The 25,454-nt window shown below is 40.7% G+C and overlaps 1 protein-coding gene across 1 annotated transcript; it reads right to left on the bottom strand.

Moving 5' to 3' along the window:
• Positions 1-190: 190 nt before the first annotated feature.
• On the bottom strand, positions 191-25,086 carry LOC136520714 (achilleol B synthase-like). The gene is made up of 18 exons (XM_066514359.1): positions 24,889-25,086; positions 24,519-24,707; positions 24,282-24,371; positions 23,889-24,074; positions 14,549-14,633; positions 13,533-13,699; positions 11,859-12,047; positions 10,502-10,615; positions 7,073-7,195; positions 6,872-6,994; positions 6,666-6,758; positions 6,094-6,150; positions 4,369-4,415; positions 4,137-4,280; positions 3,881-4,058; positions 1,164-1,238; positions 843-926; positions 191-307 (listed from the first exon to the last, which is right to left on the bottom strand). Exons 1-18 carry the CDS (start codon positions 25,084-25,086, stop codon positions 191-193), a joined length of 2,259 nt encoding a protein of 752 aa, XP_066370456.1.
• Between the last annotated feature and the right edge of the window lie 368 nt (positions 25,087-25,454).

Here is a 25,454-nt window from a genome sequence, read left to right as displayed (position 1 = left end):
GTAGTTAATATCATGTATTTTCATAGATAAAATAGAATTTAGTCATTTATGGGGGCCACCATATTCTTGTATGTGCTATACAAAATTACAAACCATGATAGAAAGTATAAGGATTTCATCTATTGCAATCAGTATATTTCACTTGTGTGACATAAAGTTGTGTATGCTATTTGCTTTGCATGAGTCGCCTTTAGTTAATATTGGTAAGTAGTCTACAACGATACTCCCCAAGGGCCCAAATAGGGAATAAAGTGCGGTAGTTAGGGTAGTTGAAGTAAACGGAAGAGTTGGTGTTGCCAGCATGTTCCTATAATCAAAATGCATGCGCACGGTTAGTAATGGTAGTTTATGTGACAATGTAACTATGCATCTTTTGTCTTACTATGTAGTAATTCAAGAGAAAGATGTCCATAATAAGGTGTAAATGCATAAAACAAAATATAAAGCTACAAAGTACTAACTAGATGAACATATTGTACACGAACACTTCTAGCATATGTAGAACACAAAGATGCAATTATAACCTCTTTAAAGAATGCTTTAAAGAATGCATCTTTCTAACTTTAATGCTACAACTACATATCTAAATGGGCAATACATAGACATGTGACACTAAAACAGAATAATGAACTAGAAAAAGACCTAGCATATGCATAGCATGACCAAAGTATGAGTAGAAATCACCTTGTTACTTATTTGAGCCATGAAATTAATATATAGGTTTTTTCTCATAAAATCTAATGGGAGAAAGAGTTGCATAGTCAACTGAACAAAGAGAGACTGTTCAAACAAACTTTATAAAATGTATTGGTTGTATCACTAGATTATTTGAAAAAACTAACTTGCTGAGGATAGTCGCCTGTCTCCAACTGCATATTAATCAATACTTTTGCCGCACGATGTAATGGTGTTGGGTCCCGTTCCATCTATTAATTACACAAATTAGAATAATAAGGTGGATGCAATCAACATATATTTATAAATGCTATTCCTACTAGTCATTGACAAGCTAGTGACATTTTAGATAATAAAATGATGTATCCAAAACATAAACTTCATATTCATAAATGTTGCAACGATTGATTACATATATTCAAAACATCACTTTTTATATCTAGGGAATATTCCTTTGGAGTAACTGATATTTGATGTACAAATCAAACCTGTCCAGCATGAAGCAAAGCTAGCATTGCCCAAGCAGTCTGTACCGCATGCGTACTATGACCCTCTACATAGATCTGCACATGTTACATTTTTTCTCTGATTAGGACCACAACTAGCTAGCTAGGCAACATACAATAAATAGATAAACCCTACAAACTCTAGGTAACTTAGTTCATTCCTTTGGCCAGCTGTAGTTATAAGTTAACTCTCATATATTTAGGCAATACATTTCTTTATTTGTAACATCAGTAGCATTGGTAGAACTGTAATAACATGTGTCCAAATCTGCTTATGATCTAGCTCATGGAACGAGTGGGCATATGTGTAGCACCTCTCTTAAACCTGAGGTGCTACATTAATTTGGCGCGATCGGGATTATAACCTAGCCATAATCTCCCTCCTAAACTTCCAAAGCGGTATTAAACCAACCAACTACAGCCACATATGGGCCACATGGACCATATTCACTACTACGAGTATTACATTCACCCCCTCTTTAAGTGCGAATGCCCTCGGCTGCTCACCGCATATGCAGGAGACACCAAGAATCACCTCTTGGTACAAGGTTGTGCCATTCTTACCCTTCCACGGGTATGCAAGAGTGTGCATTGTACCCCGTACAATGCAACGCTCCATGGGCAATGTACAACGCAGCCCTTCATGGGCACACTCACAACACAAGAGTGTTCATTGTACCCCTCCATGGGCAACGTGCAACGCAGCCCTCCACAGGTACACATGAGTGTGCATTGTACCCCTCAACGAAACGTACAACACAACGCATATCACATACAACAAGGGTTGACACTCTGCATCCAAATTTGCTTACAACCTAGCTCCTCAAGTGGAATAGGCCACATATGCATAGCTATCAGAGGTGCTATGTTTGGAGTGATAAGAATTATAAGCTAGCTATTAGCCTTCTAAACTTTCAAAGTGGTACTAAACCAGCCAACTATAACCACACATGAGCCACATGGACCAACTTCACTACTAACAGGCTAGGGTATTACGAGAACATTAAGATGACTTACCTTCAAAATAGTTGAGAAGGCCAAAATGGTCTATACTTGAAGGGGCTATTGCGTTCTTGCCCCTATTTTGAACCCCAATTGTGTTTTTACCCTTATTTTCTTTCACTTTGTGTTTTTACCCCTGCTTTTCCAAAACGAAGGTTCAGTTTACCCCTACTCCGTGAACAGCAGGTAACGGTGTTAAAAAAGTTGAAAGATGACAAGTTTGCCATTCCGAATATTGTGTTTTTGCCCCTATTTCAAACCCCAATTGTGATTTTACCCCCACTTTCTTTCACTTTGTGTTTTTACCCCTACTTTTCTAAAACGAAAGCTCCGTTTACCCCAATTCTTAACTCAGTTATCTACATCCGGATCAAAGCAATTAAAAATTAACAAAAGCCCTGTGAAAAGACAAACTTACCCCTTATCTCTCGGTCATCTCTCTCAGGGTCGTCCCTCTCAACGCTAGCAGGCAGCGGGCGGCTGGGTGCGGCGGCGGTGGCGGCGGAAGGGCAGCGTCGGGCCGTCGGGCGGGCGTGGCGAGCGGGCGCGTGCGGCCAGACGGAGGAAGCGGCGCGGGCGCGCGCGACTTAGCCTGACGTGGGCGCGCAGCCAGGCACGCAGCTCTGCTTGGCGTGGGCGCGCGCGGCTTGCCCAGCGTCGGGAGCACGCGTCTCGTGAAAGCAGCCGACCATGGAGCCGAAGACCCGCCTCTCTCTCAACTCTAGCGGATGGCTGGGTGCGGCGGCGGCGGGAGGCCAACAGCGGGCCCGTCGGGCGGTGTGCGCTGTTGGCCTCCCACCACCGCCGCACCCAGCCATCCGCTAGAGTTGAGAGAGAGGCGGGTCTTCGGCTCCATGGTCGACTGCTTTCACGAGATGCTCGCTCGCGACGCCGGCCAAGCCGCGCGCGCCCGCGCCAAGCAGAGCCGCGTGCCTGGCTGCGCGCGCCCGCGCCAAGCAGAGCCTCGTGCCTGGCGGTGCGCCCATGTCAGGCTAAGCTGCGCGTGCCAGCGCCGCTTCCTCCGCCTGGCCGCACGCGCCCGCTCGCCACGCCCGCCCGATGGCCCGACGCTGCCCTTCCGCCGCCACCGCCGCCGCACCCAGCCGCCCGCTGCCTGCTAGCGTTGAGAGGGACGACCCTGAGAGAGACGACCGAGAGATAAGGGGTAAGTTTGTCTTTTCACAGGGCTTTTGTTAATTTTTAATTGCTTTGATCCGGATGTAGATAACTGAGTTAAGAATTGGGGTAAACGGAGCCTTCGTTTTGAAAAAGTAGGGGTAAAAACACAAAGTGGAAGCAAGTGGGGGTAAAATCACAATTGGGGTTTGAAATAGGGGCAAAAACGCAATATTCGGAAGGGCAAACTTGTCATCTTTCAACTTTTTTAACACCGTTACCTGCTGTTCACGGAGTAGGGGTAAACTGAACCTTCATTTTGGAAAAACAGGAGTAAAAACACAAAGTGGAAGAAAATAGGGGTAAAATCACAATTGGGGTTCAAAAATAGGGGCAAGAACGCAATAGCCCCATAATAGCCCCATACTTGAAATCATAGGGTGCATAAGTTGAGGAAGCTAGTAACAAAGTTAGACATTTTTGTGACCTTTTCTCAACAAACATGCATGGTTGTTACAATACATGACAATTAATAACTAAACTTATATATAGAACGGGAAAAAACAAGTATACACATTTACCTCTCGTTCACATGATAGATAGCTTTCCCCCCATCCACCTATTTTGAGCTGTGTTGACAACAAAAAGTTGCAAGCTTTCCTAATGCAAGCGCTGTTTTGGTAAGTTCTACCGGCTGCAATTAAGCCTTTTAGTGCAAAGAAGGTTCCATAGATAAAACATATGCCCCAAGTTCCATACCTAGATGAAAATTGATTTAAATATTAATAAAGAACATAATATACATTGTACAAAAATAAAAGATGTATTTATACAAACCAGGATCCATCCTTCTTTTGATTGTTCTCAATATATTTGGTAGCTTTGTTTACATATTCTTTTATCTGTTCACTGCGGTAACCAGGATAACTCTCTCCAAAGAGTATCAGAGCATGCATTATTGAGGAAGTACATTCGACCGTCCTGTTATTGGACTCATTCAGTTACAAAGTTCATCCTAGTACAATATTCGATCAAGTTCATATTGAGAAAATGTTGTCCAAGTTCTTACGGGTAATCGACGACAAGATTTCGAAAACTCTCCAAAGGATTCAAAATCTAGGTTGTTAAACAAAACAATTATATCAGTGCATATGTAGCTAAAAATGTGGAAAATCAGTACTTAAATTGAAGATTAATTTTCAAATAAGATATCAACAACATTATTATACTGAGTAAAAAGCACTAACTAGGAGGTTAGTAGAGGTGATTATATCTCCTTCCCCTCTAGGATCAAACACTATGTTAGACGTCCTTTGTGCCTTACCAATCCATCTATTTATGAGGTGCCTACATTCACTTTGTCTATCTTAAGTTCTACCGGCACAATCCCTCATAGGCTTTTGTAGGTGAGGGCGTGCATGTGTGCTGTTGTAATACATAATTGATTTGTAGAGGTGGCTAGATTTTCATATGTAAACTTAAGACTACCTCTAGAAATCGATTGGTAGAGGCGGTTGGTGTTTTTGCCACCTCCAAAAATTGATATGTACAGGTGACGGTTAGTAACATGGCATGCATCTAAAAACCATTTTCCAAAAAAATGAAAATTGGTCTAAAGATCACAGGTCAAGTGTTTTTTCATGCGAAATATGTGCACTTGAGGTTCCTAGGATCTCATTGAGCACTATAACTCAGGTATACGACATATCTCCATCTAGGGCCATTTCAAAAAAGTTTGGGCTCTAATCAATTTCAAATAAACAGTTACTATTTTTTGCAGCATCTATTTTTTGAGGCAGGTCAAATCACCTACCATGACTAAAAATATAGTTCAATTCCAACTGTCTTTAGAAATGCCTCTACTTCTAGAGGTGGTTCGTAACACCAACCACCACTAAAAATGGAGGGCTTTTTAGGGGCCACTCGGAACACCAATTGATTGTTGGAGGTGTGGCCCATTTCTAGATTTTTTTAGAGGCAAGGTTTTGATCCAAACACGAGAAAAAATGAGACGCCTAAAGATCTCATTTCGATATTTTTTATATGTGTATCTATATGAGCGTTTGCATATATACTATATTCCTAAAAACAGCATTATTATATTATTTGGACTATCAATTATTATAATGGTTGTGATTTTGTTGTAACTAGTTTCTACTGAAATCAATTCAATAATGGTTGAAGAACGCAAAATTTGAAATAAATGTGTACTTAAAGACAGATGTTCTTTTATGTATCCATTTACCTGGTAGCTACAAATGTGACATATTAATACTATCCTCACCCGAAGTGACTTTTCTTTACTAACCTTATCAAAAATATGACATTGCAAACATTACAATTTTATAGCAGCTAGGTTAGTGGCGATTGGCGAGAGGAATGGTACATGTCATCAGCTAATGGTACAAAAATATGACATTGCAAACATTACAATCTGATAACATTACTCAATATACTATCTTATCTGATCCACCAGTTCTTGGGATGTTCAATTTAAAAGTGATTTAGTTAGTTCCAAGATTTAAAAATACACTAAATAATAAAGTGATTAGGTTGCAACACCATTTTCAAAAAACATTTCGTAAATTGGGAGTGATATCCCGCTAACAATTCCTTCCTCAAATCTTTGTGTGCATGTGTTAGCAGCTGTTTGCACTTAATTAGTTATTAAAGGTAGTTCCACAAATGGTTTTGTCTGTTCTTATTAAAGCAAATGTCAACAGCCTCATGTAGTCCAATGCTATACATTCCTGGTGAGATGGATAAGGTTGCATCTTAACTATTGGTACATTACCTCCAGCCATGAATAAGTTCTTTGGCACTCAAATGAAGAGAATGAACCGTCTTTGTTCTTCAAAGGACAAAAATAAAGTTTGTTAAATAAACTTCGCAGTTAAGTAAATTGAGAAGCCATTGCAAGTCTAGAAGTCAATGAAAACCATGGATGACATAAATGGCACTAAAATTCATTTTGAAGCAAACAAGTGGAAGCAACCAAATATTTGAAATGGGTGCAACAAAAATTGGAGCAGCTAATACATAAAAATGAGAAAATATATTTTAGTTGCATGCGGTGCAGAATATTACTCATGTTCTCCAACAACCCTTTTGTAATTTTGCTAGGTATAATTTTGCTAGTTCACAGTCTTCTTGCTGATTTGCAATGCAACTGTTAAAAAAGATTGTGATCGTATAATTTTGGACATATCCCATGAAATTTTGAACATTTAATGTTAAGATCTGTTCATTTTATATATATTATGGTATGAACTATCGCAACTTTTAAGTTCTTATTACTAAAAGAATTTGACATGTGCAGTTTAACTTGTTCTGAAAATAGAAATTCATAACATATTAAAATCATACCCTGAAGGTAAGAAGGCAATCAATAGCATCGAATAGCCATTCTTTTGAGTTCCCAATAAGGTTAGGAGACACCTTTGACAGCAGCAGTATAGCCTGAAGGTATACAGAATAATTGAAGTCAGAGAAATAATTGTTTGACATGCTTGTACAAGGAAAACAATTATTCTAACTCATGTACATTGAAGAAGAAACAAACTTCTGCTAACCTTAATTACTTCAGCAGAACTATCACTTGAGGCCCAGCTATTGTCTACAGTTGAAAGTGTCCACGAACCTTTTGATCTATGCCGAAACCAATATCTTGGGTCGCCAGGGGGGTTTCGTGTAACCTTATTATATTGTAAAAAATTAAAATTCAAGTTAATCAAATTTGATAATATATTAATTGAAGAGGAAGAGCAACATACTTGTGCTTTCTTGATATATCTGAGGGCCTTATCCATTTCTGGCACATATTTGTCAATAATGTCCGCTGACAAGAAGGCTTGAATAATAAGGGCTATCTCCCAGTTTTGGGTACCATCGTATATCTATATTGAGAATCGCACATCAAATTTGTCTCAGTTTCTCTCTTAAATGAAGGTTCCCTTGAGTCACTTGAGGAAAACAAATACTAGCACTGTATGACTATTTCACGATGAGGTACCATTTGATTAAAAAGGAAATATATAGTATAATATAGCGGACAATGAACCCAAAAAACAGTAGTGTTTTACATATCATCCCAGCACTTTCAAGAGAACAGTTCTATATATAAACTAAGAAAAAGAAAATACCACAATTCCTAGTACATTTATGCAGATTAGTTCCAAAAAGCAAAGAATCGATCACTAATCAATTACTTACTTGTCAAGATGTTAGTTCAATTGCATCCATAATAGAAATGAAATGAATGATCTATCAACTAATTATTGAGAAAAATGAAAATAAGTAGTACGTGTGTGTGTGTCTATATATATATATATATATATATATATATATATATATATATATATATATATTATTCACACTAGGTTGTCTTCAAAATTGATTTAAATTGTTAAATTGAGAAGCCATTGCTAGGAATGTTAAATTAATTAACTGAGTATATGGCCACAATATGCATGAGTTATCTCTTGAGTGGTGTTTTCTATATCGTGGTTTTACTAAGAAATAGTATCCATTCTAGGAAACTTGCTAGCAGGAAGTTTTAATAGAGCAAGACATTTCTTTTGCGCGAGTTTAGACTTTATATATAGTGTACTCCTTTTGTCCAAAAAAGAATATTATTCTCACCTTTTAAAGAGTCAATAAACATTAGAGGTTTATCAAATATATAAAAAGTACAAATATTCATATTTCATAACAAATATCATTAAATAAATTATGCAATATTTTCATAATAAACTATTTAGAGATACAAATATTTTTATAAACTTAGTTAAACTCAAAAACTAAATTAGTCTAAATCTAAAATAAAAGGCTTTTTGGAACGGGGGAGTATGTATTCGTGCTCGACCAGCCCCTCCTCATATCGAAGGGTCTTTTCGCATGGCTAACTCAGACTCCAGCTTATTACTATGGTGGTGCAGGAGAAGTGAGAGTTAGTGAAAGTGAAACAAAAAAAAAAAAACTGACATTGTCTTAGTTCATTTTTTTTAAAAAATGATTCCTTATGGTATTGCCTTAAAGAGTCGGATTCAATAGTTTTTGCCCACACAAGTCTGACTCGATGTTTATGCAGCCCACGAAGGATGCATAAGAGCATCTCTAACAGTTCCAATCTTATTTTTTAAATATAAATATACTCATTCCAACAATTTCTTATTATAACTCCTATTTATCTGCTTTTGAGAAAGCAGAGGCATCCACGTGAAAATATACTAGGATAGTCTCGATACTCCCTATCCGTTTTTTTGTCCTCGACACACTCCGTTGCCTATGATTGTGCCACCAACGCCTGGAGTTTTTATTGGAATTGGATCTCTCGCAACTATTTTTAGAGCTAAATATGTTGCTAGGATGGCCAGCTATGTCCCGACGACTGCCTGGGAGGTTCGTCAAAATTGGATCTCTGACCACTAATTTTACGTATAAAAATACTAGGAGGTATAGCAAGCAATGACGATTCTGTTTTAAGGGTTTAGGAATGAGGTAGGGTGTCGGGATGACTGACCAGGGCAGCAAGTTATTTCGTCCAAGTTAGTATATATGGGAGATGACAACATGTATGTTTTTATGAACGAAGAAAATGGAACTAATTGGTGAAGTATATGTTTCCATAACCAATGATTTTTAGAAATGTTCCAAAACTAGACTTTTACAGCATCTGCAAGTTTCTTTCCTAAGTCGTTCTCTAACTCATGATTTGGAGTCATTTGAATAAAAATTACTCTCTATATCTTTTCACCCTCCAACTTCTCTATATCATAACTCCAGAGCATCAACCCCACCCTCTATCTTTGACTAGTGAGAAATCCAGAATAGATAATGACAATATTTGCATTGGAGATCAAATTAAAGAAGCAATTGGAGGGCATTCTTTTTACCAAAATGTCTATTCCTATCAATAAAGAAAGGTACCAAGAGGCTCTTGGAGTTGCTCTTAGGACTCAATTTTTTTAGATATGTTAGAGATGCTCTTACGTTAAGTTCCAATTCCTCCTATTACATTTTATTGTTCGACTCTCAATAACTCAGTAAAGAAACATTTTATACTTATTTTTGCTTCTCTTGTCCATTTTTGCTCATATTTGAAAGCTCACTAGTCAAACAGTTATTTGTTCCGCATGTTGAAGTTTTGTTACACTTGAAACATTTGTCATTTGTTCGTTCAAAAACTATAACGGTGGTTATTTCAATTCTCAAACCTTGCTTTCGTCTCAATTTCATCCATCAACTATTAAAATAGATGGTTCAGCCCTGAAACCTTTTCTTTTAGGCTCATCCTTGCTACTCATCCTATGTGGCACGCCATGTTATGATGCCCCGTCATGATCAACATCACCACCGCAAGCAGGGGAGGCTAGGATAGGCATGCTTGACATAGCTGGCCGGTTCGATGATTAGTTTAGATGGTGTAGTGTTGTGGTAGAGGAGGCCTTTGAGCTACAACGCTTTTGGGATTTTCTTAAGAAAAGTAAACGTGGTGGTGCCACATATATATATAGGATGAGAAATGGTGCTGGAGTTACTGAGGCACGAAAAGCATAGCAAACCACATAGGATGAGGAGTGGCGATTAGACCAAAAGAAAAGTTCAAGGGTTGAACGACCACTTCAATAGTTTATAGATGAAATTGAGCCGAAAAGTAAATTTGAGAAGTGAATTAGCCACTTTGATATTCAAGGAGGAAATTAAGCCTAAAAGTAAACTCTGACAACCGAAATGGCCATTTTGGCAGTTCAAGGGTAAAATTGAGCACAAGTAATAGTTTAGGGACAAAATGGCTATTCTGCTATATCATTTCACTAAGAAGCCGTAAGTAGTGCAATTGGCAAATAGTCTCCAAGTGAGGAGCCAGCTGCCTTGAGGGTAAGAAGCCGTAATATTGATTTTCTGTATTTACTAACAAAAGCTGTAATATTGATTCACAAAAGGGAAAACAAAAGGACTGCATGACTAAAAACCTATGTCAAATCAAAATTCTTACTTAATAAGACTTCATGGCACACCGTGTTTAAACCAGATGTATGATGTTTTAACACAAAAAATGTATATGTGTTTCAAAATGGCCTTTGTGTCCAGTTCAATTTTAAAATGCTTAGGTACGGTCAGTCAAGTGCTAGTAATTGCAAATGCTTGAAATATATAGTGCAAGAAGGGGTAAAGATAGCAGGAGTAGGGCAGAATTGTACTTTGGTCTTCATGCCATCTTCAGCAATCCACAGGTAATCATGTATCCTTGAAAGATGTCGTTTGAGTACATCTGAAGTGGGATTTTCCACCCAACAACAAATCATGTTCAATGCCTGATTGTCAATGTTTGTAGATATTTTAGTTCTAAGGTCCTACGATCAGGATGAACATTTATAAAAACAGGAATATGCAACTAGTAAAGAGTAACATAATACAGAGGTGAAGCCCTATGCTTACTAATATTATGAAGATACGGACCATTGGTGTGTGGCCTCTGCAATGGTTTTCATGCTTAATGTATTCTTGATGGAAAATCTAGGGTATACTTTGCACCTCTATATTCCTGTTATACTACATTGGCAAAACTCATACTCCCTCTCCACTTTTGAATATATGACACATTTAATTGATCCTTTCTTTTCATTCATTTGACTATTCATTTTTTCTATAAATACTTGCACAAATAAACAAACATGCAAGGCATGCTTAATTAATGTACGTTTGATGAAGAATCTAGGGGGTACTGTTTTCACTTTACATAACTAAGTACTCCGCCCAGTCCAGTTTATAAGACATTTCGAGTAGTTTAAGAGTCAAACTTTATAATATTTGATCAATCATTTGGCCAGCATGTTTTAACTACTGCAATACAAACTTGATACTATTAAATTTATAATCAAATGTACTATATGATAATGATAAGTTTATTATCATAAATAAAATAAAATAGATGGTCAAAATATAATTTATAAGATCATGCTATGTTAGATTACGCCTTATAAACTGGACTAGAGGGAATTGAACAAATGTTGTTGGTCAAATAAGTTTAGGCAAAAAGGTTCAATGGCTTCATATATATTTTAAAAAATAGAGCAAGGGAGTAGGTGGATACAATGCTAGTGCATTTTAGTACTGATGGGTCTCGGGTGGAAAATTAAGGCTAGATGGTTTCCTTCTGGTTTGCTAACAAGACATAGTCTACTCTTATGTCATGTGTCTCCTTGATTTATTTCTATCGACTTGTATACCTACGTGATGTAATGATGGTATACTGTGAATATTTTCTCATGCATGTTTTTTTCTATAAATAGATTAATAAGTGATAGATGTATGTGATAACCAAAGTATCTTGGGACTATCACAGGTACAGACATGAAATTCCAGTAAGGAATTTTAGTATGTTTCTACCATGGTCCATTAGCTAGGTGGCTCCACAAGGTCGTCTCATCCATGCATATACCAGCACATTCATGATTTCATCGGCTCATTCATGCATAAACGTTTATGAGTAGAACGAAAATTAAATGCATTACTTCGAGAGAGTATATGTGAGAGAAAATCAGAGAAGCAGGCAACCTTTGTAACAGGACATAAGCCAATGTATTGAGTAGTTTCATCTTCATAGTGGATATGTTCCAATATGTGGTTCAAAGCTCTCTCTCTTAGCTTATTCATCGGCCAACTGTTCAACATTGGCTCCACAAACGTGTTCAAAAATTTTGAAATAGTTTTGTATATTGCTGAAGGTCTGTAGCGCATGTCCTCCTATGAAATGAAAAGCTAGATTAATATAAAGAAATAATGTCGTCAAATCACAAGCAAATTAAATGTTGGAAGAATTCACCTACGGCAAAAGCAATGTCTGAGTGCATACATGCATTTTTAATCGGAAAGAAATGTGTTGAGTACGTGGGCATGAATAAGTAAAAAAAAGTTAACACACACGATCGCGATACAAAATCTCCAAATCTTAGATGTGATAGTAATTTTAGGTAATGGTGTAACACATTTCTTATAACTATATTTTAGCAATATTTAATCTATGTGTAGTAGCAAGTATGTCCATCAATTACAATAAAAGAAACACTACCAAAATGGTGGAGTTCTCCTTGTGTTTTTAAGTAGTAATAATAACACTACTACCGATCATAGCACATGAGAATCCTTACTAGGAAGTATTTGGTAGGAAAAAACTTATACTAAATATTGAATGCTAAACACTAGGAGAACACCACGTCACCAAGAGAAGTTTCATATTCTTGTTGTGAAAAATCCCTAGCATGCCCATAGCCAATAGATCGACATGGCCCAAAACTATACATCGTTGTTAGACAATAATATTTATTTGTATATTTAAAACAGTAATCTAAAAACTATAGAATTAAGCTCATAACTCAGTTTGGCAAACTATTCCTTTTTCCGTTCCCAATGGCTTAAATAAAAAGAAAAAAAAGCAACTTCACGAACCAGGCTATATTAGGCCTAAACCCAGTAGAACACGTAAAACCTAGGCGTAGAGAGTGAATTTGCCGTGATGTAAGGGCCTTGCAGCAACTCATATAGTGGCTATTTGATCATGAACAAAAGGCTGTTAATTAAATGATAGTAGTAATAAAATAAAAGTGTTAGTGGAGTCCTGTCCACCTGTCGTTGGGTGGAAGGAACGATGTACGGAGGAAAAATGCTCCTGCTTTTGGTATTGGGTACGTAGAGATAGAGATATTTCCTTGCAATTTTGTTTTGTCATTATTAATTCTAGAACTTTGGAGCCCCAATTAAACAATCAAGTAATACTACCTTGTTTCAGATGGTGTTTGGAGCTATATATCAATTTGTTTTTGTATTGTGAAGTGAGAAATATCCTCTTTGACCAGAATTTATGTGTATATTTTTTGTGCTTAACTGGTCGATAAAGTTCCACCAATTTGATGTTAGTGATGAAAGAATGATATACTCGCGCCTTTGTAAAATATAAGTGGTTTTGACTTTTCTAGGCATAGTTTTTTTATGTGTATCTAGACATAATATATACCTAGGAGTGTAGCAAAAGATATATATACCTAGAAGAAACAAAAAAATGACTTCTAATTTGTAATGGACGGAGTAAAATCTTTAAAACTTAGTACTAAATTCACAAAGGATTTATACATGGTCATTTGAGGTAGGATATGATCCATAGACGCTACAAAAGGATAAATGTCACATGGGCTTGCAATAATATTTATACAACTATGAAGGATAGTGGCTAACCTTGGCACAAGTATTACGAGCCTTATTCCAATCAATCTCATCATAAGGCAAATCATAAATTTCATTCCTCAGTGCTAATATAGTTGGTGTAATTGGACCAACAAATCTTTTAGCATAAAGAAAAGCTATTGACATGTAAGTAATCCTTGTGAAGCACCAGAACCGGCCTGCGAGGGAAGCACATTTCACATGAGATGCATTATATGAATGTAGATGCGCACCAAATACAACTATTGTGAGGGCATTTTATATGCTCCTTGTAATTTATTTACCACTAAATGATTGGTACGTAAACCTAATGAAGTAAATTTCATAAAACGACAACTTGCCCCTCTTATGTCACGGTTACATATATGCATGAGGCACTTCGATTACCTTCAAATGTCCTCTTAAGATGTCACTGTCTTGAAGATTGATGAGTTCCTTTTATGTTAGCAAGATGCAGGCATAAGCCTTATGATAGTCGTTTTGTTGGATTGTTTGCCTTGGCCAATGCTATTTACTAAAAGACTTAGGCATACAAGGGACAACTTGATGAGGATGCAATTCAAGACTATGCAGATTGTGAAGTAACTACTAATACCAGACTCCTCAAGTCACTCATGTGTTTTGAAAGATCATGCCTTCTCAAACTTTGTGGCAGGGACTTCTATGTCTCTACGTTAGACTTTGTTTATTGTGGATGTTTGTGTTGTTTTGTGTTAATTCTTTCTAGATGTTTGGTAATATAGTTATCGTCCTTCGGTCACTTCTCTTGTTGTCCCTCTTGTTGTTGGATATATATGGCCTAGTATGGGTTTAATTTTCTCTTCATCTTTATCGATATAAAAAGAAACTTTGTTGACTGCCTCCCGAGCCAAATATCACCTCTTGGTGCGTTCTCCTGTGGACTAATTCCCGTTACTCTGAAGTTATCCCATCCTCATTGTTGATGTAGTATTTGAAATTCATAGTGTTTTCTTGTAAATAGTATAATCTTGACAATAATCAAAGGAACTAGCAGGAAGGATAAGTACCTGGATGAATGGGGAGAAACCGTGGGACCAACCAAAGTTCAGGAATCACTGGATCATTTCCAGACCAATCATACACGCCGATAACCTTCAGTTAAGCAGAAGAGTTGAGTTATATAAATGTAGCTGGTACATGCATCACCTATTAGAATGTTAATCATTAGAAATTCGATAAAATAACATATCACACCTCTAAAATTGATTTCTATATACACCTCCATTTTTTCCACGTGGTTGTGAAAATGAACTATATCTAGGCCTATCTTACAAACCAATCTAAAATCAGTTTCTATGGGAAGTTTGTAAGGTCGCGCATCTCTAGAAATACGATTAGAAATGTGAATGTCTAGTAGTGGTCCATTAGGTGTCTATCTCTAGAAATATGAGCAGTTTTAGAGGACTACCTTATGCATTGCACCTAATCAATTTTTGAAGGGTAGTTAGTAAGGTGGCCCATCTCTACAAATATTTACAGCGCGAAAGCTTTTTCCAAATGAAGTAGGATGAAGATAAACTTTATACTCAAAGTAAAATACAAAATTATTCCCTAAACTTGCCCTTGGTATCATTTTGGTCCCCAATCATAGAAAATGTACTTTTGGGTCCCTAAACATGTCCTATAGTGCCATTCAGGCCTCAATGTCCCAAAAATACAATTTTAGGTCCCTAAACTTGTCTTAGTATGTCATCAAGGTCTCCAATGGTGCCAAAGGATGTCGTCTAGGTCCGAACAAGCCCTGACCCACTCCACGCCAGATGTTGCATGTGTTGGTATATTGTCTATGCCTTAGCTCTTGACCTTGGGTTCCGCTTTCCATAGGCGGGCGCCTAGCTCATCTTTGGTAAGATGTATGTGTTAATAAGAAGCAACATAAGTAGGGTGCATGCCTGCCTCTATAAATCGATAAAAATAACTCCATGTGGGCCAGACCACGAGGTTCTCATCACCATGTCGGGTCCACACGGGCCACCACCAATGGTGTGGATGTCACAGACAGTTGGACCACCTCTTCCACGCCTCTACATCTCCTCCATGTGTAGAGCATAGCACCCAAGCCATAGATTTATACTGGTTTAGGTATAGTGCACTCTACTTACAGTGTAGATGGTGATCTTTAATGCATATGTGCCATGTGCTCAGAGTCAGTTGCGAGTAGGGGATAGCAACAATGTGTCTATTAGTGAAAATATCTAGAGGATGTTCTCAATCTAATCGGGGTGATCTGGGACAACCGATTAGAGGCTATATGAACAATGTATCTATGGGTTTGGTGTTTGGTGTTTGATGAACAACATGAACATTTGGACTAGTGATATTTGCTAGTATACAAGGTATAGGTCAAATGGATACAAGGTGGACTTGAACTAAGGCAAAGTGATGATCCAGATGATCAATACCTCAAGCAAGACACTATAAGACATGTTGAAGACCTACAAGTGATGCAAGAAGTCAAATGGTATTATTTAAGCACCACTAGATTAGTCTAGTGCTCACAGCAGGACAACACCGGACCATGCAGTCAATAGGGCAGTAGCTAGGGTTTTGAAGTTTCATCGGATTAGTCCGAGTGCTCACAAGAAGCTTTCACTGAATCAAGCATGGGCACTATTCACTAGGGGAACCACTACTCACCAGATTAGTCCGGAGTGAACAGTTGAAGACCACTGGATCAATAGGTCGCCACCAGAGAGGTTCCAGAGAGCAAAAACTGAGCACCGATTAGTCCGGTGTAAGGCACCGGATCACTAGATCATGTTTGGTGAATGTAGAAGACTAGGACCGAGAGGAGTTGTACTCATTGGATTATTCCGTCGGTACTAGGAGTTGGCACACTAGACTATGCGCGACACCAATGATCGGCAATGCTAGTTTCCAATGGCTACTTCAGGGGACAAGAACTAGATTAGTCCGGTGGTACCACACTACTACAGAAATACTTAACCGAGGCATTTCATTTTGGAGCTCGGAGGTGGGCGGGCTGGTTGCCCGCCTCCATTATTCGGTGGCCGACAGCATGCCTAGCAACCGCCTCGGTTAATCATTAACGGAGGCGGGCAACCTAACGTGCCCTGCCTCGGTTAATATAGATTAATCGAGGTAGTCATCCTAACGCAACTGCCTCGGTAAATCATTAACCGAGGTGGGCATTCTAACTCAACCGCCTCGGTAAATTAGGCCCAGCCCGCTACCCCACACCAGCCCACTATCATCTCCAATATATAAATGAAATCAGAAACCCTAAAACACTCTCTCCCTTACCCGTCTAACTCCCTCAGCCGCACTCTCTCTCTTCTCTCTCTCTCCCCCGCGATCCTCCCTCAGCCGTAGCCCTCTCTCTTCCCTCGTGTTCCTCCCTCCCCAACTCGACCGCGCTCTCCTCAATGCCCTGCGTGCTCCCTCTATCTTTTAGCCCCACACGCTCTCCCTCTCTCTCTCTCTCTCAGCGCCGCCCTTCCCTTTGTCGCACCCGCACGCAGTGCCCCTTCCTTTCCTCTTCCACCGTGACGGCGCCCCTTCCCTTCCATCACTGTGATGGCACCCCTTCCCTTCCTCCACTGCGATGGCGCTTCTCTCTCTCTGAGCAAGGGGCTGGCGGCAGAGAGCTCCTCTGCCTCCACCTTGGTGCCACCTCAGCGTCTCTACCTTGGGTGCGGGCGGATCCGGTGCAAGATGCGAACGGTGGCGCGGATGAGGCGAATCTAGTGGAGGGCTAGGCCAGCAGCGCAGGCGCTACGGATCCGATGGAGGCTCCTCGAGTGGCAGATCTGTGAGTAGCGAATTCGGTGGAGGGCACGACAGATCTGGTGGAGGCACCCCGAGTGGTGGATCTACAAGGAATCTGGTGGCGGGGAGAGGAATTCGGTGGTAAGGAGGCCAGATTCGGTGGCCGGGAGGCCGGATCCAGTGGTGGTGCTCCTCCTGGTGGTGGACCCGGCAAGCAACGACGGCGGTGACATGTGGATGGACTCGGTGGGCCCATGGGTCATTGGGCTTGTCCACGGGTTTTCATTTTTTGTTTTTTTATTTGATTTACCGAGGTGGGTGACCAACCGCCTCCATTAAGGCCGGATTAACCGTGACCTTTTTGCGGAGGCGGATGGGATGCCCATCTCGGTTAAGTTTTCTATAGTAGTGGCACTGGATCATCTAGTTTTTTGAGTAGAATAGACCATTATTATTCTTCATAAGAAGTACAGACGCCATTAGGCGGAGATACAAACCAAACATGTCTCCCTAAATTAGCATAGATACAACTCCTAGCAAGATGATGAGCATCCACATTTGATCATCTCCCCTCATGGATGAACTCAATAAATCTAAAATCATTCGATCTAGCTCTAATTTCTTGGACAATGTGCCCATAAGAGCCCATACTACCTTCATGTATACTTGCAACAACTCCAGCATTGTCACATGCCACTCTGAAGTCCTAAAGTAGCAAGTCGCTAGCAAGAGCCAGGCCTTCTTTACATGATATTGCCTCCACTGCCTCTGGCTCCAAGCTTCCTTCCATCACTACCACCGAGGCCCCAAGAAGCGTCCAGCAAAGTTGCATGCAACAGCTGCAGCAACGACAATTCCTGAGTTCTTAGCCACGGCTACATCAACGTTAATCTTCATTAGCCTAGCTAGGGGAGGAATCCAGCGAGTGTTGCTGCTCTGAACAGCGGGTCGACCCTTCACTTTTGGTTGCATGAATTGAAGGTCGGCCACAAAACTAGTGACAAAATTATGAGTCAAGAGCGGGCTTTGATAAATATCTTCATGAATAGCTTTCCTTCTAGCATATCAAATAGCCCAAAGGGTCACGGTGACCCGGACTAGGTCCTCATGCTTCAGGGATTGCATCACTACTGCCAACCAGCCCTTTGCATCCTGATCATCAATACGACAAATGTGCTCAGTTATCTCATCCTTCTCTAGTGCCCAGACACAACGAGCCATATTACACTCAAGGTGAGAGTGCTGCCATGAATCTCTAGCACCACCAATGGAGCACGCACTGCTATCAGACATGTTCCTGTGGAGGAGAACATCTTTTGATGGCAGAGAACACCTAGCAAGTCTCCACAAAAACACCCACACTTTGGAGGGAACTTTGATTCCCCACAGCATAGACCACTCCTTCTGCACAGCCTATCTATCCGAGGCACCCGCTGATCTAGCTAGAGACTTACGGTGTGCAAGCATTCTATATGCCGAACGGACCGAGAAGAGACCACACTTCTCAAAGTGCTAGGCCTAGAAATCCTATTGTCACCTTGTACTGAGTGGAATGCTTGTGATCACAACCATATCCGCCGTTGTAAAGAATTCCATCAGCTTCTCCCGATCCTAGGACGCCGATGTTGAGTCTATAAGTTCACTGACCAATTGAGGAGGGTTAACCCAATTGGTGGGAACCAGCCTCCTCAATCAAGCTAATGGTAGCCAATCCATCGACCAAATGTTGGTCTATTTCTCCTGTCCCTATCCTGCCTTATTAGGCCTCCATTCAACACCTCTCGGCCTTCAAGAATTGAGCACCAAATACTGAGAGGGTGATGATCCGATCTCAGCTGCCAGAAAGTCTCTGTCTGGGAAGTAGACCGATTTTAACACCCTGGCACTCAGCGAGTTACCATCATGTAACATCCTCCATGCTTGTTTCGCTAAGAGTGCAAGGTTGAACAATTCCATGTCTCTAAAACCTAAGACCACCGAGGCCCTTTGGTTGAGTCATGTCATCCCATGCCACCCAACATGTCTTTCGCTTACCGTCTTTGCATCCCCACTAAAATTTTGCGCAACAAACCATCTATATGTTGGCATAGTCCGCGGGGCAATTTCAAGCAGGGCATGGAGAATGTCGGAATAGCTTGAGCAACTGATTTGATGAGAACCTCTTTCCCACCAGCCAAAAGGCATTGATCCATCCATCCTTGAACTTTGTCCCAAACCCCATCCTTTAAGTATTTGAAAGCTCCGTTTATCGATGAGCCCACATCCGATGGCATGCCTAAATATTTCTTATTTAATGTTTCGGTCTGTACCTCAAGAATATCCTTGATCTCTTCCCTCAAGCTTTGGCCGCAACCCTTAGCAAAATGGATTGAGGATTTTTCCATATTAATTTGCTGGCCTGAAGCTTGACAATAAATGCTCAACACATCCTTCACCGCTAGAGCATTTGCCCCATCCGCCTTGAAAAATAGCAGGCTATCATCTGCAAAGAGTAGGTGGTTAACCATCGGAGCTGACGGTGACACCCTAATGCCATTGAGTGCTGATGATTGATTCCTTGATCTTAAGAGGCACGAAAGTCCCTCTGCTGCTAACAAGAAAAGATACGGTGAAATTGGGTCGCCTTGTCTAATTCCTCGTGTTGGCACAAAAGATTCTAGGCAGTCACCATTGAGCTGAACTGAGAACAAAACTGACATGACCAGCTTCATAAACCTTTGTTGCAGTGCTAGACAACTTATTAGATTTTGATGTGAAGTGTGTTTGATACCTTATGTGTGAGTTGTGCGTGTGCTAGACAACTTATTAGATTTGGATGATTTTATTAATGATTTATACAAACAAAGCATATTTTGGTTTAATGGTTGTCTAAATGCTTTATGTACCATATATTGTTGTTCTAAAAATTAATTGCGTGCAAATATTGTTTCATGCTACTAAAAGCGTTGCAATATCAACTATTGGAATAATCATTTGCTATGGCAATATATGCTATAGCAACAAATGGGTGTGGTAAAAGACTAACAACGCAACAATACACTGTGACAATAGAGGGTTCAACTATAGCAACTAAATATTTAGTGTGGCAATATAAGACTCCATCTATAGCAACCAAGCATTGATCGTGGCAATAGAGGCTTCAACCTATGGCAGACAAGCATTGATCGTGGCAATAGAGAGTGCACCTATAGCAACCAAAACATTTAGTGTGGCAATAGAGGGTTTTGCTTATAGCAACCAAATATTTGTCGTGGCAATAGAGGGTTCCATCTATAGCAACCACAGAGATAGTGTGGCAATAGACGGTCCATCTATTGCAATGTTAATGATGCGTGGTAATAAGGTCTATTGCAACACCTACTTGTCGTTGCTAGTGCACCTATTGCCACTCTGATGGGTATGTGGTAACAGGTATCTCTGGCAACACTGGGTAGTGTTGCAATAGTTACTATTGCAACAACCACGTTGGTTGCTTATGCTATGGCTTGCAATACTATATGGTGTTGCAACAACACTCCATTGTGTTGCAATAGGGAAAAACTTATTGCAACACCAGAATAAACTGTTGTGCAAACTTTAGACCACAGTTACTGCTGGCAACGCCTCCCAACCAAATTTTTATGTTGTAATTTTGTCTATTGCAACCATTTTTAGGCATATTAGCAACACTTTTAGGCCTGTTGTATCAGGGGTAAATCCTTGTAGTGGCCGTCGAGGTCGCGTAACCCTAGGAAAGCCCCAGGTCAGTATCATACGCTAGAGCTATACTGAATAATAACCACTGGATCATCTGGTGACTATACAGGACTGCAGCTGCGTTTGCCCAATGGCTAGTTTCCTTTTGGGGGCCTATTTATACCCCCATGGTCGACCCTTTTAATGGTGTTAGAGTGTGCTGAAGATATTGGAGTGTAGAGGACACTCTCCCAAGTGCTCTAGCCACCACGAGTGCTTAATAGAAGATTAGATTATTAGTGTAGGTGATTTGCAAAGTTCTTAGGCTAGTTAGACACCATATTAATGCTTGTTCTATGTTTAAGCCTAGTGTTTAGCGAGGTTTTCATACCTCTTGCCACTCGATGTTTGTGCGCGTCATTGCTATACATCAGAGGGACTTGTAGTCTTGCGAGACCACACCAACCACGTTTGTGGTGTGGCCGCCATTGTGGACCAGATGGAACAAGGCCTATGGTGGTTTGGCCAGAAGATCGATAGTGAAGACGACCTGGGAGCAGTCTGGAAGAGGCCATCTTGGAAGGCTCAGGGGATATCTATGGAGTTACCCAACCTGAAGCTTGGCCCTTGTGAGGGCATTCTTGTGAGGGGCTCCAAAGAGGACAAGTGGGAAGTGAGGAGCTTCTCGATACCTCAGTAAAAATATCGGAATCATCAACGGGAGTTTGCATCTCTTCTCAATTAAGCTTCCACATTTATATTGTGTACTTAGGTTGTGTGCTTTACATTCCTAGTTTAGCTTGCTAGACTAGTGATAGGATTGGAACCTAGGAATGCATATGTCTTTTGCATCAGAGACAGCTACACACTTAGCAAAACTTAGTTCCACATCTAGATAGATTACTTTATTACATATATTTTAATAATTGGAGTTTAAAGGTTGTTGTAGGCTCCTGACGAGGGCCATCATGGGATGATGAAGATTGTGGTGGGCTACCGATGAGGGCCACCGTAAGACGACAAAGGTCACGACGGTCTGCCAACGACGGCTATCGTAGGACAACAAAGGTCGTGGTAAGCTGCCAACGAGGGCCGCTGTGAGATGATGATCGATGACATAGTTTGGGCTATCAAAGGTCCAAAGCCCTCTGATCTGTATGATCTGCGCATGATGGTCCCCTACCTAGCACGCAAAATTTCATAGAATTTTGCATCCGACTTGGTAATTTGTGTATCACGACAATAGCTTAGAGGAATTAGTACATGGGACACATATTTATACTAGTTCAGGTACAGGTACAGGGTACCCTATGTTTAGTTTAGATGATGACTTTATTTCTTAAATTACACACCGTGCACTTGAAGCCGGTTTCGAGTAGAGGATCATAACAATATGTCTATGGGTGGAGCTATATGGAGGATGATCTCGATCTATTCGGGTTCAGGATGATCTGAGATGACCAATCAGCTTGTCCCAACCCCTCCTTATATAGTCTAGGGGTAGGGTTACAAATAGAGTGTTGATTGGTTTATAGGTTGGTTTCCTAGTTTGTCACAACAAAATCTGGTTGAATGGAGTTGGTTTCTAAGTACATCTTGCCATGCCTTGTACACCAAGTAGATGTCTGTTTTGGGCCTCTTACATAGCTTGCTCGGTGCACCATGTCCCACTTGGGTGTTTACCCTAATGAAGAGGGTACCCAAGGTCCAAGATAACGACACCACCTTGTTGCTAGATCCAGCCTTTGCCCATGCCGGTTGCCCTAATCCTTGCCATCGGCATTGACAAGTTGTTGAGGGGAAATAGAGAAAATTGCACTTGTCTATTTGTGTCGCGCCACGCCACTAGATATGTACCACCATCACCCTAGATTAGCTTTAGATCTGCTGGCCACATATCAAAGACCTAGCACGAATTAGTGCCCACTGGCCCCTAGTTGGTGCTCGCATACTTGGGCCCCACAAGAAAGGTCATAGTGGAGGTTGCAGCTGCGAGACGGCTAGGGGGGCAGCATTACTTGCGAAAGGGCAGAGGGGGCCATAGTGGGAGGGAAGATGGGACGTCGATAGTCCTCGCGGAGGGGGCCACGCCAGGCTATCTGTCACATGCGCTTACCATCAGACGATCTTGCTATCACTTCACCAAAACTGGCCATCATCAGAGCATGCAGGCGCGGGCACGGGGACACACATGCACGAGTAAGAAAGAGGCCATGGGGAAAGGAGATGAGGAATAAAGAGAGATGGGGGGAAAGGGCATTATAGTCATTTTATTCTTTTCTTTAATTTGTCTATCATGAGAAGTTTTGTCAAACAACTTCAGCTCTACTGGTAGAGTTGCTCATGATACTGAAGCAACTGAGTTGTGCCAAAAATGGCCTAATTAAATCCTGAAGAAGTGAAAATCATGTAAGTTGTGAATACCACTCCACATCCAACATATTCATCAAAATGTCTACTAACCGTGCCACTGAGATGCTCTCAGTACATCAAGGGCCTGTTCTGCAGGGCTTCTCCTCGGATCTAGCTCCGACTCCTCCGGAGGAGTCCTACCAATGTTTTGTAAGAGGAGCCGTTTTCCAATGAAAAGCAGAGGAGTCGGAGCTGTTTTTGAAAAGCCACAATGGCTCCTTCGAAGGTGTCCCTCGGGAGGAGCCTGCCAAACATCCCCTAAATAGTTGCATTTTATTTTTGACGATGCCAATAAAAAGGGAAAATAATTGGTATTAAAGATAAGCATTACGCGTCACAGCATATACCACCCCTGGTTACGCTTCATGTTTTTTTATTATATTGTATGAGATATAATTTAGATTAGGGTCCTTCAGAAGATAAAATCCTGCTTTTATAGAGGGAAAAAAGATAACACACAACGACGCTTTAAAAAAGAACACACACACACAAGTATATGACAGTACTATTTACAGAAGCATCAAGGCATACCGATAGTAAGATCTTTGCCCATTGTGGCGCTGCAGTTGCAGTGCCATGGGACAAGATCCATGCGCGACCTTTTGCTAATCCATCGTTTTCCACCTCACCGAGAAGCCTCAAGGTGGCGTAGTTTAAGCAAGTTCCAAACATGGCGCTCTCGTCCAAGATGTTAAAGCCCCATCCGCCGTCCTCGTTCTAATTAAGCAAGAACAAAAAAAAGGAGTAGTATACTTGATGTGATGGAGTATATACTTAATTAGTAATTAGGTGAAGCGAGCTGCGTCTTATGGTTTCTTTCGTGATGATTGTAATAATGGTTTGTTTTATTGTTTTAATATATATATGATGATTTCTTATAAAAAGAATAATGTATTCTATTATGTTATAATAGTCTTGTTATACCTGATGGTTGTAGATATGACGGCATATCTCACGTATATGCTCTCTGGATAGGACAGCATCGATTGATCTTGTGATGTGCAAAGCGAAAATCTGTAAAACAAAAGAGAGAGAAAAAAGGAAATTACAACAGAGCTCCCTTTAATTAATTTCTTTTATAGGCAGAGCCATATTATATAAGCAAGTGTGTGCATGCATATGTGAAAAAGTTGTGAACGGTTGAGGCACAGATACACGAACCCAGAACGGCAGCAGGTACATAATCCCACTGTAATCACCAGGCCAATGGCCATCTTCAGCTTGGAGAGCAGACATCCAGTCAAGCGCTCGTGTCAGCGACTGCAGCAGAATCTCTTCCGTCACCTCGTCTCCATCTTCTAGCTTCGCGGCGGCAGGCATATCCGCGAGCAGATGTTTTTGTCCCGTGAACTGTGCTCGTTACATCAATCATACTACATGAGCTCATGATCAGCGTAATACCTTTCTCTTAATGAAATACGTGCCTCATGTTACGGTCGAGAAAAAATAACAACATAACACGCAGTATCAACTATACTAGGTACGCGCGGACGTGTCATCTACCAACGGTTTTAGCTGGATATGTAGGTACCTGCATGCGCATGAGGAGGTCCTGAGATTCCCTCCTTCGGAAGCGGTTCTCGGTGAACTGCCGACGAAGCTCCTCCACCTTGGCGCGCTCTTGGTCAGTGCCGGCGTCGGGGTCGAACTCCCACACCTGCCGGCCATGGAAGCCACTCACCGTCTGCATCCACGGCCCTCCACCCTCTGAGATCTTTAGCCTCCACATGGTTCACGGCCTAGCTCATCACTGAAACCTTCTGCAACAGCTTTAAAGGTTGGTTCATCTATCAGACTACTGATATTTTTTGATATGATATTTGTCATCTCGCGCCGACGATATAATTTAAAGAGGGCCTAATTAAGAGGTAGTTGGACTGGACGAACAGATTCTATCCCTCGGATGGGCACATCATGGCCGGGTCCTGGCTCATTGAAGTGCATGTAGCTAGGATCCTGCACTCCTGCTCCCTCTTTACTTTTTTTTCTCCAAAAGATTTGCGTATCATTGTAACTAAGAAGAATAGTTTAACTATACACACAACATGCTTCTAATGAGTACCCTAGGAGATCTTACAGTTGTGACTGGACCTTCCT

Source organism: Miscanthus floridulus, chromosome 18 (assembly GCF_019320115.1).
Source record: "Miscanthus floridulus cultivar M001 chromosome 18, ASM1932011v1, whole genome shotgun sequence".
NCBI lineage: Eukaryota > Viridiplantae > Streptophyta > Magnoliopsida > Poales > Poaceae > Miscanthus > Miscanthus floridulus.
Note: the sequence above shows the minus strand (reverse complement) of the source record. Positions and strands in the feature narration are given on the sequence as shown.

Bases quoted from the DNA above. Each gene is read 5' to 3' on its own strand.
- LOC136520714 (XM_066514359.1), bottom strand. From the start codon at position 25,086: ATGTGGAGGCTAAAGATCTCAGAGGGTGGAGGGCCGTGGATGCAGACG. The intron at 12,048-13,532 runs GTTAGCCACTAT...TTCATTTCATAG, and splicing joins CTCGTAATACTTGTGCCAAG to GAGGACATGCGCTACAGACC. The intron at 6,759-6,871 runs GTTAGCAGAAGT...GTATACCTTCAG, and splicing joins GTTCTGCTGAAGTAATTAAG to GCTATACTGCTGCTGTCAAA.